A 16,182-nucleotide genomic window follows, 5' to 3' on the forward strand; every position below is an offset into this window, starting at 1 on the left:
ATGTTCAGCTCATTAAAGTATAGAGCAAGTGCAGTTTAAAATAATTAAACTTACAATCCTTTTGATTTGAATCTATCATTGAAATTGTAAAGGTGGTTATGAAAAAAATTCCATAACGAAATTTTTTTTTGTAATTACATGTCAATTTCGAGTTTTTATAGTTTGTAGGTAGTGGAAAAACTAAATAATTTAACCTGTGACTTATTTTCAGGATGATGACTTCTTAATATTCAGCATGAGAACTGTACAACATCCTGACTGTGTTTTACTTTCTAGTGGTGTTTGTGTCAATGAAACTCTTACACCACTAGATGGAGCTGTAGACTACCATGGTGATTGGTCATATGACTCTTCCACACAAAGGATCAGCTATATAAGTATGTATGGTCTTGTACCATTTCAAATAATTTCTAGTTTAAATTAATTTTATTATGAATTTTGTTTTCTTTGTTGTTATTGAATGATTTGAGATTTGTTATGAAATGCAAATTGAGCTGAATAATTTTACCCCATGAATATTGTGTAGCATGATTAAAGGGCAATATTTTGGCTTTAAAAGTACCAGTACAACTGAATCCTGAATATCTTCTTATAATGTCAAGGTTAATTATGACAAGACAGTACCCCAGTAGTATACACATGACGTCTTGGGGTCGGTATATCATCTTCAACAATAAACAAGTGAACTATTTACTATAGGGAGACATATATATTTAAGTGGGTATTGAATAAAATCTTTTTTTAAAGGCACACAAAATTTGAATACTTCTTGAGAAATAAAGTGAAAATTTACTTTTAATTTCTTCAGATTTGATGTAATAAGTTTATTTTTGTTGTTTACAGTTTCAATGAAAGACAGGCCAGTTTCTGGTAGAAGGAAGAAAAGGTCAACATTTTCAGGAACAACATCAATTGATCTGAACTTCAAGTCATACAAATGTTTTTATGAGAACTGTGTTGTACCACCAGATCCAAGCACTCTACCACCCCCGAATACTAGGCCTGATGATTTTACTCTCTGGTCCAATGCTAGTACTTGGCTTAATAATACACTACCTGTAGCAGGTGATAGTGTTACTATTGAAGAAGGTAATTAACTTTATTTAATAAGGTAATTGACAATTGCAGCATTTGCAATCTAATAAAAACTGTTCATGAACATTAGAAAACAAATAATAGAGGACTGTTTAAGGTCAAAATTTAGTAACTTATTCCTTATGATAAATTTTAAGATCCTTATAAGCAAAAGGTACTTGTTTGTTTAAAAGTGCAATAGAATCTGTTAAAATATTATTAAGGCATTCATACTTCTATTCATTTGATAGAAAGTGTAATTCTTCAAGTTAAATTTTAAATAAGTTCTACATGTAAGAAAAAATATATATATAAGAAAGTATATATATTTAGTCTAAGATGCAGAACTGTGGTTTGGTAAATTTTCTCTATTACCGATTACAATTTACATCTATAACTTTCTAGATTTTTTTTTTTTTAAAGTTCTAGAAATTATTTAGTTTTTAACAGCTAGGATTGATACCTTGATTTTCTTATAGGAAATTGAACATTGAAAATTGTTAGAAAGTTTGAGCAGACATAAAGAGATTTATTATTTACTTGTATCTATTACTTAAAAGGTGAATGGCGTGTTGGAGATACAGAAATACCCCCTCTAGCAGAACTGATAATATATGGAGTACTAGAACTTGACCATGGCGATGCCCTATCAGGTTACAGAGATTTTACCATCCAGACATCATACATTGTTATTCTTGGTGGTAGATTAATCGTAGGTTGGGAAGACAAACCTTTCTTGGGAAATGTCCACATTTTACTTCAAGGACATTGGTTTACACAGGAATATTTCATTCCAGCTGATGACGTTACTATTGGGTCAAAGGTCATTGGTAAGAAAAATTATATTTTATTATTTGACAGTATATTTATTTTATGGTTTAAAGACTTTAAGTTAAAGTTAAGTGTTTCAAGTGGCTTAGATATATCAATATAGATATTGAATTAGTTTAAATTTTCCATAATTTCGATGATATATTTTAGATTCACTAGTATGCATTTTATCTGCTATTTACATTCAACAATTAAACAAATCAGACTTATAATAATCTATTTCTTCACTGCAGTTTTGTCATTCAAATATTCAATAAAATTCACCAGGTCAATATTCACTGAAAAATAAAATGGTCTGAAAATACGTCAAATTTAAATTATTGTGATGTTTATATAATATTTTACTTACTATTCGTTTAAACATGTAGATTTTAGAGTGAGCAAAGTTGAATTTTTTTGTTTAAGGTGTTTATGGAGGATTAGATCTACATGGTAAAGAAGTAGCTGTGCCTTGGACAACACTTAATACTACTTCACAACCAGGGGAGACTACTATAACAGTAAACAAAGAACTGGATTGGGAAGTTGGTCAAGAAATCGTCGTTGCACCTACTGGATACAATGCTTGGGAAACAGAAACCTTTAAAATTACTGCTCTAGCTGCTTCTGATAATACAACGATCATTACATTGAATGATACACTCAAGTTTAAACATTTAGGTAAACATTGAAGTCCCTTGTATTTCCTACTCATTCCTTCTTATCTTTTTGTACAGATAATTTTAGTGCACATGTAGAAAGAAAAAGCTGATTATTTTATGGTTTGTGAATTTTTAATTTTTGAATTAAGCATATCTAATTAACTGAGATTTTAGTCATTATATGGAATAAGACAGTTAAAAGTTTAGGTGATATGATTTAGCCATAAAATTGAGAATGGAAATTGGGAATGTGTCAAAGAAACAACAGCCCAATCATAGAGCAGACAACCTATGAAAATGAAAATAAACTCTTGCTGAATATTTGTAGATTATGGCTTTCTTATATAATGGATTTTTCAACTGACTAATATGGATATTTTCATATCTAACTAACAGGATATTCTGACAGTTCTGTCACCATTGCTGCAGAAGTTGGTTTATTAACCAGAAATATCAAAATAGAAGGTGAAGATTATGACAAACTTTATAAACAGTCCTTTGGTGGCCGTGTTCTAGTTGGAGAAAGTTCTTATGGCAGAGGTAAGTCATTGAAAGATTCAATATTATTAGCTCACCTGGCCCGAAGGGCCAAGTGAGCTTTTCTCATCACTTGGCGTCCGGCGTCCGTCGTCCGGCGTCGTCCGGCGTCCGTCGTTGTTAACTTTTACAAAAATCTTCTCCTCTGAAACTACTGGGCCAAATTTAACCAAACTTGGCCACAATCATCATTGGGGTATCTAGTTTAAAAAATGTGTTCGGTTACCCGGCCAACCAACCAAGATGGCCGCCATGGCTAAAAATAGAACATAGGGGTCAAATGCAGTTTTTGGCTTATAACTCTGAAACCGAAGCATTTAGAGCAAATCTGACATTGTTAAATTGTTTATTAAGTCAAGATCTATCTGCCCTAAAATTTTCAGACGAATCGGACAACCGGTTGTTGGGTTGCTGCCCCTGAATTGGCAATTTTAAGGAAATTTTGCCGTTATATGGTTATAATCTTGAATATTATTATAGATAGAGATAAACTGTAAACAGCAATAATGTTCAGCAAAGTAAGATCTACAAATAAGTCAACATGACCGAAATGGTCAGTTGACCCATATAGGAGTTATTGCCCTTTATAGTCAATTTTTAACCATTTTTCATAAATCTTAGTAATCTTTTACCAAAATTTTCTCCTCTGAAACCACTGGGCCAAACTTATCCAAACTTGGCCACAATTATCTTTGGGGTATCTAGTTTAAAAAATGTGTCCAGGGACCCGGCCAACCAACCAAGATGGCCGCCATGGCTAAAAATAGAACATAGGGGTAAAATGCAGTTTTTGGCTTATAACTTAAAAACCAAAGCATTAAGAGCAAATCTGACTATTAGAAAATTGTTTATCAGGTCAAGATCTATCTACCCTGAAATTTTCAGATGAATCTGACAACCTGTTGTTGGGTTGCTGCCCCTGAATTGGTAATTTTAAGGAAATTTTACTGTTTTTGGTTATTATCTTGAAAATTATTAAAGATAGAAATAAACTGTAAACAGCAATAATGTTCAGCAAAGTAAGATTTACAAATAAGTCAACATGACCGAAATGGTCAGTTGACCCATATAGGAGTTATTGCCCTTTATAGTCAATTTTTAACCATTTTTCGTAAATCTTAGTAATCTTTTACAAAAATCTTCTCCTCTGAAACTACTGGGCTAAATTAATCCAAACTTATCCACAATCATCTTTTGGGTATCTAGTTTAAAAAATGTGTCCGATGACCCGGCCATCCAACCAAGATGGCCGCCATGGCTAAAAATAGAAGATAGGGGTAAAATGCAGTTTTTGGCTTATAACTCAAAAACCAAAGCCTTTAGAGCAAATCTGACAGGGGGATAAATTGTTTATCAGGTCAAGATCTATCTGCCCTGAAATTTTCAGATAAATCGGACAACCCGTTGTTAGGTTCCTGCCCCTGAATTGGTAATTTTAAGGAAATTTTACTGTTTTTGGTTATTATCTTGAAAATTATTATAGATAGAAATAAACTGTAAACAGCAATAATGTTCAGCAAAGTAAGATTTACAAATAAGTCAACATGACCGAAATGGTCAATTGACCCCCTAAGGAGTTATTGTCCTTTATAGTCAATTTTCAACAATTTTTATAAAATTTGTAAATTTTTACTAACATTTTCCACTGAAACTACTGGGCCAACTTCATTATAGATAGAGATAATTGTAAGCTGCAAGGATGTTCAGTAAAGTAAGATGTACAAACACATAACCATCACCAAAATACAATTTTGTCATGAATCCATCTGCTTCCTTTGTTTAATAGTCACATAGACCAAGGTGAGCGACACAGGCTCTTTAGAGCCTCTAGTTACATTTTACAGCCAATATTATTGAGTGTGTAGGCAAAGGTAATATCTTTGGTTATCTTGCTTGCTGAACAGCAAAGTCATTATTATGTTGGGTAAAATATCCTCCTTTAAGTTCTATCTGTCTGTTGGACAAGGCTACTTCTAAAGGAGGGTAGTATCAATGACTTCACGGTTCAGCTAACAAGCAAGCTAAATAAAGATATTACCTTTGACTGCACACTCAATGAAATCAGCTGTAATAACAAAGATTTTCCATTAAATGAGACAACATACCTGAAGTCTCTCCAATTTTATTCAGACAATTTTTTCTCACTCAATTGTTTTACAAATGGTCAAATGTGAATTTTACTTTTGAGTCGTACATTTGTATTTGGATATTATTCAACCAGTTGTTTTGAAAACGGGGACAATATATATATTCAACAATACCTTTATTCATATACTTCCTGTTTAATGTTATTTTGCGCTTGAATGTTCAAATGTTTTCACAATTATTTAAATATGTTAAAAAAAAACAACCCAGAAAAACAAGTGATAATGAAATTGTTGTTTCAGGTTATGCCAGAATTTCCAACGTAGAATTTTACCACATGGGCCAAGAAGGGTATATCGATTCATATGATCCACGTTATGCTGTAGCTTTTATGGATTCAGGACCAGTGACCAATCTTAAACCATCATATATTAGAAATAATGCATTCCACCATGGTTTCTCTCCAGCCATTGGAGTATACAATGCACAGAATATGCCTATTGAAGATAATGTGGTTCACCATTGTGTCTATTTCTGTAAGTACCTTATTCTTCATGAAAATTAATCATAGAAGTAAAAGGTAGAAGCAAATGGATAGTATGATCCAAATTGTAGTTTATTCTATCATATTTCCAATGTGCTAGTTTTTGTGTATGTGTGTTGAAAGATAAAATACATTTACCCATGCTCAGAAGGTCAAGTGAGGGTATAATATATATGCCTATTTAGCTAACTGATAATGGCAGGTTAACAAATTTGAATTGCATTTTTTTAGAAATATATTTTTTTTTATATGTGTAAACATGCTTTATGTGAGAATGCATATATAACAATCAAAGCAAATCAGTTTTCTCTTTGCTGAATAATTTTAGCAGAGATTTTCATAAATGAGCATTAGCTCGCAGCTCAGCTTGTTTATAATGGATTTATAGTTCAATATAATAGATCAATTTATGTAACGCTTCCATTCTACATTTAATTTTAGGATTTGATTAAACCATGTCAAAAAATGCATTGTGAATATGTCTTCTGTCTTTTGCAGCTATCCAAACAAATTCTGATAATACTCAGATAAAAAGGAATATGGTAGTTTTAATGGTATTTGAAGGATCTTATCAAGACAGATTTGAACCCTTAAATGTTCGTTTTAATGGAGCTATATCAGCCGTTGAAGCAACTGATTTGAAACTAGAAGGCAACAGAGTGTCTGGATCCGAACGTCTGGCATATCACATACATCCACAGTCCTGTGACACATTAGAAGCTGATTGGTTCTCAGATAATTTGGCTCGGTCATCACTCATAGGTGTAGGAAATTTACCAATAGATAAACTTTCTAATGCCTGTAACAGATATTCAGGGTTCATTGCATTAAAATCTTATAACTTTGGAATCTATTACCAGGGTGTCAGTTCTGTTGTTTTTGAAGGCCTTACATTGGCTGACAATCAACTTGGTATTTACCCCATGGTTCTAGGACCAGCCTCTTTATCACATGCTTATGCTGACAAAACTGTAACAGTTAAAAATTCCCATATTATTGGTACAACTCCATCATTTGATTGTTCTACTGATAGAAAAGATGGGTCAGATGATAATATAAAACTTGCCAGTGTAGCTTCACCATTTGATGGATCAAGAAGGATTGGTGTAGCTTTTGGAACGTTTTCTTCTGGATCTAACAAGGCTCCAGAAAAGCCATTTGTCAATATAATGTCATATCAGGCAATAAATGGAATCACTATTCTGGAAGGTAATTAATTATATTATATTTCTTTAATCATATGACTGACTTTATGTAAAATAATTTTTATTAGTGGGTAAAAAAAAATCAAGAACCAGTTTAGGGTTTTTAATAAAAAAAAAAAAAGGTAAATATATAGGAAAAGGAAATTTTATGACAAAATTTGGATTTTTTTTTCAAGGTAATGTGTTGATCGTTTGATTAACACAAGTTTAATACATGTATAAGTAGATGTAATAGAGGTTTTAATTTTATTGTTTAATATCTTTTTTTTTCTTCAGATATTACATTCAGCGATTTTTCCTCACCATGTTCAGTCAATGATTTTGCTTTTACCACCAACAAGAATAATGATGATGGTATACATCCAGCAAAATCTCAACGAATTACATTTAATAATGTTGCAAAGGCTAACAGAATTCTGATTCATCGTCCTAATGTAGGGTAAGCATGTCACTACAATTATATTTCATTTGTGAAACCACTTTTCTTCCAAATGGTCAGTTCTTCTTTAAATTATTGAAAAGATTTTCAAAACAAATATCAAGTATTTAATCATAAATGCTAAGAACTAAAGATGGAACTTAGGTTTAATATAAAGTGGTTTTACCTGAATCAAGCCATTTCACCTGAGCAATACCCAGTTAAAGGTTGAAAGCTCAAAGTCAGATTGAAATGACGACTGTATTAGTTCTGGTGTACAAAAGGAGTATTTACAACTGACCCTAGGTGATTTCAGTAGCTGACAAAAAGTTTGAAATCATCAATTAATACAAGTACATATTCTAGTATTTTGAGTGTGCACAAACATTTGACTACATACCTGGTAATATATGATTGAAATGTTGCATATAAATTAATATTACTATTCAAGAACATTTTTTTTGTAAACAGAAAGATAAACTCTGCTGATTGTGTGGACATGGATTGTGATGGACTAAAAAAAGCTTTCCTGAAAGATTTGGATGGGTCATTCATGGGATCCCCAGGAGCTGTCATTCCTCAATCAGAATTTGAGTGGGGCGGAGATACACGCAGAGGACTTGGTGATTACAGGGTTCCAAAAACCATGCAGACAGAATTAGATGGAACTCGTATTCCAATGAATACATTAGCACCTATCAAAGGTTAGGTTTTTTTTAAGAAATAACACCACATATTTTGCAACTTCAAGCATTCATAGCTATCTTGTCTTAAGTTCAAATAAATTTACAGTAACTATACCTTATCCTGACTTGTGGTCAAAAATTCAACATACTGAAACCTTTAATTACATATTAGAACACACTGGTTTGCATTTAAAAATTTAAATATAATGGAAATAATAAAAGCTTGCAGGATAATGCATATATATTTTTATGCCGAGACATGGCTACAAAATAATGGATTCATATTTTTATTGCTTCAGGTATAATCAGAGACAAAACCTGTGTATATCAGGCTACATGGCAAGCATATGAATGTCATCTTTATGATTATGAAATGTTAACCATAGAGAGTATGGACTCTGACACAGAAAAACGACGACTTTCCCCTGTGGCTATTCTAGGACATGATGAAGAAGGAGATGGTGTCCTTGACCTGATTAACGGACCCCAAGATCATGGATGGTGTTCTGGGTACACATGTCGTAAACGTTTATCTACATTCCAAGCTCTTGTTGCTACTGGTGAGTGCTAAAAACAATCTACTTTAACTTCTATAGAAATGTGATTGTAGTGCAGTATTTACAGTGATGCTTCTCATTTGCTAGGCTTTTTCGTATTACGCACATGTGGTTACAAGCCAAACATATGCCTGACATACTACAATGTCTTGACCTTGGTATGATGAAATTTTGACCTTAACATGATGAAGTTTAAAATTAGCATGATAAAGTCTTGACAAATGAATGATTTGTTTCTACTAGTATGTATGAGTACTTTTGAATGAGTTTAGATATTCTTGACTGTATCTAACTATTTGGGACCCTTCTTTATTTTTTCTTTAGTCTTTTCTGATGTTAGATATTTTTTTTATATTTTAAGGTTAAAGATTAATACTACAATGTATTAAAAAGTTTGATACAATTGTTTAGTGGTTTATAATTGAATAATTTTGTCAAGCATTTTTCTATTGATTCATTATTTTTTATGGGGTAAAGCTGTAAAAGTGTCTTTCTGGAAAATTTAAATTGGACAAAACTTTCAAAGGCAAAAAAAATAACCAAACTGGTTGAAGTAATATTTTTAAACAGTCATCATATTAAAAATACAAAGAAAGATACTGCTTTCAATTCAAAATACTGTGCATAGATGTAATATATGTATTTCATTTTTATAGGCAAAGACTATTTGATCCATTTCACCAGTACAACACCACAGAAATTACGATATATGCTGTTGAATTCTGACAACACCCAAGCTGTTGGACTTGCAGTCTGGTATTCTCAATCTTACAGATTAGATGTTTACTATGGAAGCGACCATATTATGCCAGTAAATGGAAGATGGAAACTTGGTGCTTACATTTTAGATCCACCACCAGTTGGTCAACCATTTGCTTACAAACCAAATGTGACCACTGATGTTGCAGGAACTAACTGGTTTGACAGAGATTCTGGTATCCTTTACCTAATTGTGAAAGGACCTACACCAATAAACGTAAAAACTGTGGAACAGGTCATCATTAACTTCCAGTACCCAGCAACGACAGTAGATAATTTCTACGGAGAAAAGATCGTAGAGTATTTGGCAGCTTTCTTTGATCTTCCTCCAGAAAAAGTCAGAGTTGTAGATATTATTAGTGCTACTTCAGGAAGTGGCAGACGTCGAAAAAGGTCAACAGGTTATGATGAAATCATCATTGAAGTCAGTGACACTCCTTCTACTAGTAAGTTTCTAATATGCCAAGAAAAATATTCATTTATTACATTTTTAGTTAATACTTTTTGAAGTGAGGTCCATAATTTCATTTTGTAGATTTATTATTTTGACAATGATATAAATGATTATTTTTAAAATTGTTTCACATTGTTTGCAATTTGTGAATTCTCTTAAATATGATATTTCAATATAACTGGATGAAAACGCTATGGTTTTTATCAGCAGTTTTGGCTTTTTACATTTTATAAATGGCGAAATACATATGTATATTTAATTTCATTTAGCTAGTGTAAAATAGAAGATAGTTTAAAAAATTATATTTATTTACAGCATACAATGCTTCAGCCAGCAGTCCACTAACAAAAGAAAAGTTAGAAGAGATTTATGCCCTAGCAGTAGCTGAAGGCCAGTTAGGAAACTTCAGTATGATTCTAAATGGTACAGTGCTGGGAGTGTCTATAGCTGAACCTACAATTGATCCTTCAAGTCCGGAATGGGGTGCAATCACTACATCAGATGGATACCGTATTCTTGTCCAAGTTGACCATCTTGGTTTCAATACTAAACCCTCACCACTTCATGAAGGTGCACCATTTAAAACACAACCAAAGATTAATGCATATGATATAGTGGTAAGTTGGTTTTATACAGGAACTAAGTATCAGCATAAGTTATGTATGTTTATTTGAGTCATGGTACCATACACCTTGACTAAAATTAATTTGGCTCGTTTAATTTTCATAAAATTTTGACAAAATATTTACTTTGACCCTTGGACAAAAATAGAAATAATTTAAAATACTTTAACCACATAATTTATCAGAAATATTTCATGGATAAATGGCAGTTTGACAAACACTAATTTTGATTATTGAGAAGCTTAATATTTACTTAAGAATAGAGCATGATTAAAATATTCAGCTTATTTGTACAGAGTTATCTCCCTGTAGTGTTATGTACCACATTAATCACAGTTTGTACTTTCAACATAGATATATAGGTATATTAGGGATTTTTCATGTCGAAAAATATGAATAAATGTTTGAAAATATCATTTTTTTAATTTCAGAACAACAGAATAAATGATTTAGGAACAACTCAGTACCCATGGTATGTGACAGCTAGCATCAGACCAGGAACTGGAAATCCGTCTGCACAACTTCTAGGAAATACAACAATACAGTTTGTCAATGGCTGGGCTAACTTTACAAATCTTGCCATCAGTTACTTTGGAACAGGATACATTCTTGATTTCAACATCACCTCTCCTACTGAAGGAGAAAATATGACCTTGGCATCTGACCCCATGGACATTAGTGCCAGACCAATCACAGCTGTAACAGTATCATCCACATCAGATGTGTATGAGTCATCTTTTATGTCTGTTGGTTTGGAATTAAGGGATGATATCACAGCAGAGACCATCAGTGACATTGCATGGAGGGTAGGTTTTTATCAAATTATATATACAGATTATCATTGTATTATTTACTTTAACAAAGAAATCATACATACTAAATTAACTAATTCACAAATATTTATTACTACAAATTTTTATTCAAAAGAACAGCTTTGGCCAAAAAAATAAATATAAAAATAAGATGTGGTATGATTGCCAATGAGACAACTCTCCACAAGAGACCAAATGACACAGAAATTAACAACTATAGGTCACTGTATGGCCTTCAACAATGAGCAAAGCCCATACCACATAGTTAGCTATAAAAGGCCTAATATGACAATGTAAAACAATTCAAATGAGAAAACTAACAACCTAATTTATGCACAAAAAATTAACGAAAAACAATAAAGTAACACATAGACAAAGACAACCACTGATATACAGGCTCCTGACTTTGGACAGGCACATACATACAGAATATGGTGGGTTATACGGGTTATGGGAATCCCAACCCTCCCTTATACATTTTTAAATTTTGATGGCAGTTACTGATTATCGATAGGTAGCATTTCTGGTACTTGTAACAATTAATAGTGCATTTGATTTCATTGACATAACAACTGTCATTGAATTTTCCTTTCATCTTATAGGGACATACATGGAATGTAGCAGCAGAAATAGGAATGCCAGAATTGTACAATGGTTCTTTACTAGGCACAGTCTCAGTAGCATTTGATGCAGCCACAAGTCAAGCTAACTTCTACTCTCTAAACTTAACCATGATAGGAATGACCGTCATCAAATTCCATGTGACCAGCACTCCAGCTGATTACGACTTTTATGTGGAACATCTTGTTCCTGTCAGAGGTACACAACATATCGGGATGACAGTAGAAGAGACAACAGAAATTGAATTGAAAATAGAAGCTGATTACAATTCAATCGTAGGATCTAATGATAAAAGTGCAGCTGCTATGTTTGGTAATTGGTTTGCCAATGCTTTCCCAGATATCAGATGTGACGGAGTGTCTCTCAGGGCTGGTAAGTTTCTATCAAATGTTTATTGAATTTACACAATTATAATTATTTTACTGAGTGTGTCGTCATAAATTTTGAATGCATGAAATACGGTATGAGATTTGTGTAAACTAGATACAATGAACAGTGTGCCTTTTTTTTCTCGATAATACACATTATGATTTTGTATTCAATCTTCATTTTTGGTCCTTCGTTATAATTAAAAACATGAGTACAGAGTATTCGAATCAACCGAGTTCGACACATCAGAGGTAATTATGCATTGATCAAACGAGAATTTAAACGGGACCGAAAAATTACTTCGACTCATCCGAGTTTTCGACACAACAGAGTTCAACACAACAAGGTTCGACTGTATATGTGTTTTTTCATAGACTAAGGAGGCAATTCGAGATTGAAATGTGTTTTAGATTTTAGATTTTTATCAAATGTGTAAGGCTTAATTATTGTTACTCTATGTATATTTTCTGATTTTTTTGTGGCGGTAAAACTGTCAAATTGTAAAAAAATTTCAGTGGCAACTCTTAATCTACAGTACTGTTAATCCTTAATTTTACAAAGGGACCATTTGTTCATAGATTATATAAGTTTTTATAGATTCGTATGTTTAATAATGTAAATTCTATCTAATTGTGGTTTTAATTTTATAGGCAGTATAATGGTTACCATGACAGTATCAGGAAGCAACACTAATGTCAACACTTCATTATACTCAACATGTTCATTGATCAGCGGTGGTCAGTCATTTACCTTTAATGGTAATGCCTTGTCTCTATCAACTTATATGACCTATAATGGAACTACTTTCTATGGAGTATCCTGCAATGTTTCAGTAAGTATAGCACAGACACGTTTATATCTCTAAAACAAATTTTATATGCCTATCTGTCGTCCTGGTCATAATGCAAAATAACTACCTACCATGACATGTAGTCAAGTTTGATGATGATAAATTTTTCTTGATTTGGAAGCATATTATAGTTCACTCAATAGAAAAGCACAAATCAGGATTTTATGTGAACTTCGTGTTATCACTCACAATTCCTTAATTCATATTGGGATATATCTAATTGACTACAAAATTGCAGGAATTATAGATTTCATTATTTCTAAGATATTCATATTATTTAACCTTGCCAAAATTATATATAGTGTTTCAAGTTTACCAAACTATTAATATTTTATTCTTTTTTCCAGCCAAGTGATGATGATTCAAGTAACATAGCAGTTATAGCAGCAGCTGCCGTCTGTTCTGTTTGTGTTCTCATTGTTGTTGTTGTACTGTTTCTATGGAAATTCAAGGTCGTTCCTAAAACCAAAACACATGGTATGTATCTTTTACAATAGCAGATTTAATGATTCACTGGATAAGGTGTTAAGGTGGCAGAAACCAGTTATTTTACAATAAATCTTTAGAATTTCATTGGTTTATGATTTTATTTTCTTGAAAATTCATTCAAGCTTGTATACAAATAAAATGTATGGTTTCAAGGAACTAAGATGTGTGCGTGCTTATGTAAATATATAGAAAACCTTTAAATTTGGGTGTCTGTCCAGCATGGAGATTTAAAAATTTATAAATGCATTGCAAATAAGGCAAAAAATGTGATGCTCTGATACCAATCTAATCCTCACCTGCAGAATCCTGCTAAAAGCCGACAAGAATTTTAGCCAAAATTCAAGAGAGAAAGGATATTCAGTGAATTAGACCCTTGTCCGAACCTATCCTTACCATCAAAATCTCAAGATATTTTTGTTTACATAAAACTGAATTTTTTCCCCACTTTGATTGGATGCCGTCAAGTGAGGAGACCACAATTATGACATCTGATTGGACCTATATGTGAAGGAAATCCCCAACCTGTGTATGCAACTACTTACTTGTGTAATACAGTAGCCTAGAATTTACATTCATTTATTTTTTCAGTCCACATGATGCAATTATATACCTCAATACTTAACTATAACAAAATTTCTGCGTGGGACACATGTTCTGGTACACCAAAACTGGTACCTGCCACCTTTAACCACTCATTGAAAACAATGTATTTCCATTTTTTTAGTCTGATTGAGTTCTATAGTCATTTACCATTAAAAATACATGCATTTTTTATGGTTACAGCACAAAAGAAAACATTAATAGGCTTTGTAAGACCAAATTTATTAAAGCATTATTTGCGTCTTTTGCCGTCAAACTGCTTTAAATGCAAAAAAATTATAAAAAAATGATTGTGTTCATATTTAATAAATTTTATTGTGTGAGTTTTCTGGTACAGTGTATAAATTATCCAACAGTTTTTAAAACTACTTAAGTTTATTGTTTCATGCATGATATAAAACCACTTACAACTGATCTCAAGAAGTATTTTCCCATTGTTTGAGGTATTAAATAGTCTCAATTCTTGTCACTATCATTGTTCTGTTGACTGCAGTGCTGAAAAAGGCTTAGTTATGAGTAAACTAATATTTTTGGTACATATGTTTCACTTTGTAGATCCATGATGCCCTAAACTAAGTGTACATTTATTCGCAATCAGTCTCATATCTCTACTCCCCATGAGCTAGCTGTGTAGGCCGCATGTTGAAATTGTAGAATTGCCACACCATTGCTGATGAGAGAGACCAGTTTTCATATTTCTGTAGCCTGTCCTACAGTATCATTTATGTAGTAGACCTATAAAAAAGGAAGAATTCATATATTCATAGTTAAAAAGTAAATAAATAAGAAAATGTCCATATCATATGAAATAAATCATTATAACAGGTAATATACAGTATAATCATCTTTTTCTTGTACTATGCTGAGGCTTATTTTACTTTTTCCTCTCTTTGTAATTGCTATTTCTATATAATTTATGATATAAAATCATTGTTTGGTGAACATAATCATTTTAAAACTAATCAATTGAATGTCATTGTTTGTATTGGGATACAGAGTTATCTGTCTTGATATTTGATAATTCTTAAAATCCATGTAAAAATTATTTGCTTGCAAACAGACCTATACATTGACTGTGAATAAAAGAAATATAATACCACACACCTGTAGAACTCTTAAAAAGGCACATTTTGTGATATGTTAAAATCATGTTTAGGCTTAAGGTGGCAGAAACCAGTTATTTTACAATAAATCTTTAGAATTTCATTGGTTTATGATTTTATTTTCTTGAAAATTCATTCAAGCTTGTATACAAATAAAATGTATGGTTTCAAGGAACTAAGATGTGTGCGTGCTTATGTAAATATATAGAAAACCTTTAAATTTGGGTGTCTGTCCAGCATGGAGATTTAAAAATTTATAAATGCATTGCAAATAAGGCAAAAAATGTGATGCTCTGATACCAATCTAATCCTCACCTGCAGAATCCTGCTAAAAGCCGACAAGAATTTTAGCCAAAATTCAAGAGAGAAAGGATATTCAGTGAATTAGACCCTTGTCCGAACCTATCCTTACCATCAAAATCTCAAGATATTTTTGTTTACATAAAACTGAATTTTTTCCCCACTTTGATTGGATGCCGTCAAGTGAGGAGACCACAATTATGACATCTGATTGGACCTATATGTGAAGGAAATCCCCAACCTGTGTATGCAACTACTTACTTGTGTAATACAGTAGCCTAGAATTTACATTCATTTATTTTTTCAGTCCACATGATGCAATTATATACCTCAATACTTAACTATAACAAAATTTCTGCGTGGGACACATGTTCTGGTACACCAAAACTGGTACCTGCCACCTAACAGTGTCTGGTTACAGGAATTCTTTGTGTTGAAAGTTTACTTGATACGGTGAACAAATACTTGAAAAATAATCTCTTCCTGTTAATACAAATGAACATAAATTTACATATTACATTTACTTTGTAATTTATAGTTTTCAATATGAATTCACAATTTCTACTGGACAACAGATTTATCTAATTCCAAATCAAATATGTATTTTTTTTGGTAAAAAAAACA

At 32.2% G+C, this 16,182-nt stretch overlaps 1 protein-coding gene across 1 annotated transcript in view; it reads left to right on the top strand.

The window, feature by feature from the left end:
- LOC139515300 (fibrocystin-L-like) overlaps positions 1 to 16,182 on the top strand; it is a 48,361-nt gene that overhangs the window by 30,944 nt on the left and 1,235 nt on the right. Inside the window, exons 40-55 of the mRNA XM_071304871.1 lie at positions 212 to 377; positions 844 to 1,089; positions 1,635 to 1,904; positions 2,311 to 2,565; positions 2,943 to 3,086; positions 5,471 to 5,704; positions 6,211 to 6,921; positions 7,194 to 7,356; positions 7,807 to 8,039; positions 8,321 to 8,581; positions 9,235 to 9,783; positions 10,107 to 10,408; positions 10,846 to 11,220; positions 11,829 to 12,219; positions 12,867 to 13,048; positions 13,414 to 13,543. Of these exons, the coding sequence (XP_071160972.1) occupies positions 212 to 377; positions 844 to 1,089; positions 1,635 to 1,904; positions 2,311 to 2,565; positions 2,943 to 3,086; positions 5,471 to 5,704; positions 6,211 to 6,921; positions 7,194 to 7,356; positions 7,807 to 8,039; positions 8,321 to 8,581; positions 9,235 to 9,783; positions 10,107 to 10,408; positions 10,846 to 11,220; positions 11,829 to 12,219; positions 12,867 to 13,048; positions 13,414 to 13,543 (4,612 nt within the window). The remainder of the gene's footprint in view (positions 1 to 211; positions 378 to 843; positions 1,090 to 1,634; positions 1,905 to 2,310; positions 2,566 to 2,942; positions 3,087 to 5,470; positions 5,705 to 6,210; positions 6,922 to 7,193; positions 7,357 to 7,806; positions 8,040 to 8,320; positions 8,582 to 9,234; positions 9,784 to 10,106; positions 10,409 to 10,845; positions 11,221 to 11,828; positions 12,220 to 12,866; positions 13,049 to 13,413; positions 13,544 to 16,182) is intronic.

This window comes from Mytilus edulis, chromosome 1 (assembly GCF_963676685.1).
Source record: "Mytilus edulis chromosome 1, xbMytEdul2.2, whole genome shotgun sequence".
NCBI lineage: Eukaryota > Metazoa > Mollusca > Bivalvia > Mytilida > Mytilidae > Mytilus > Mytilus edulis.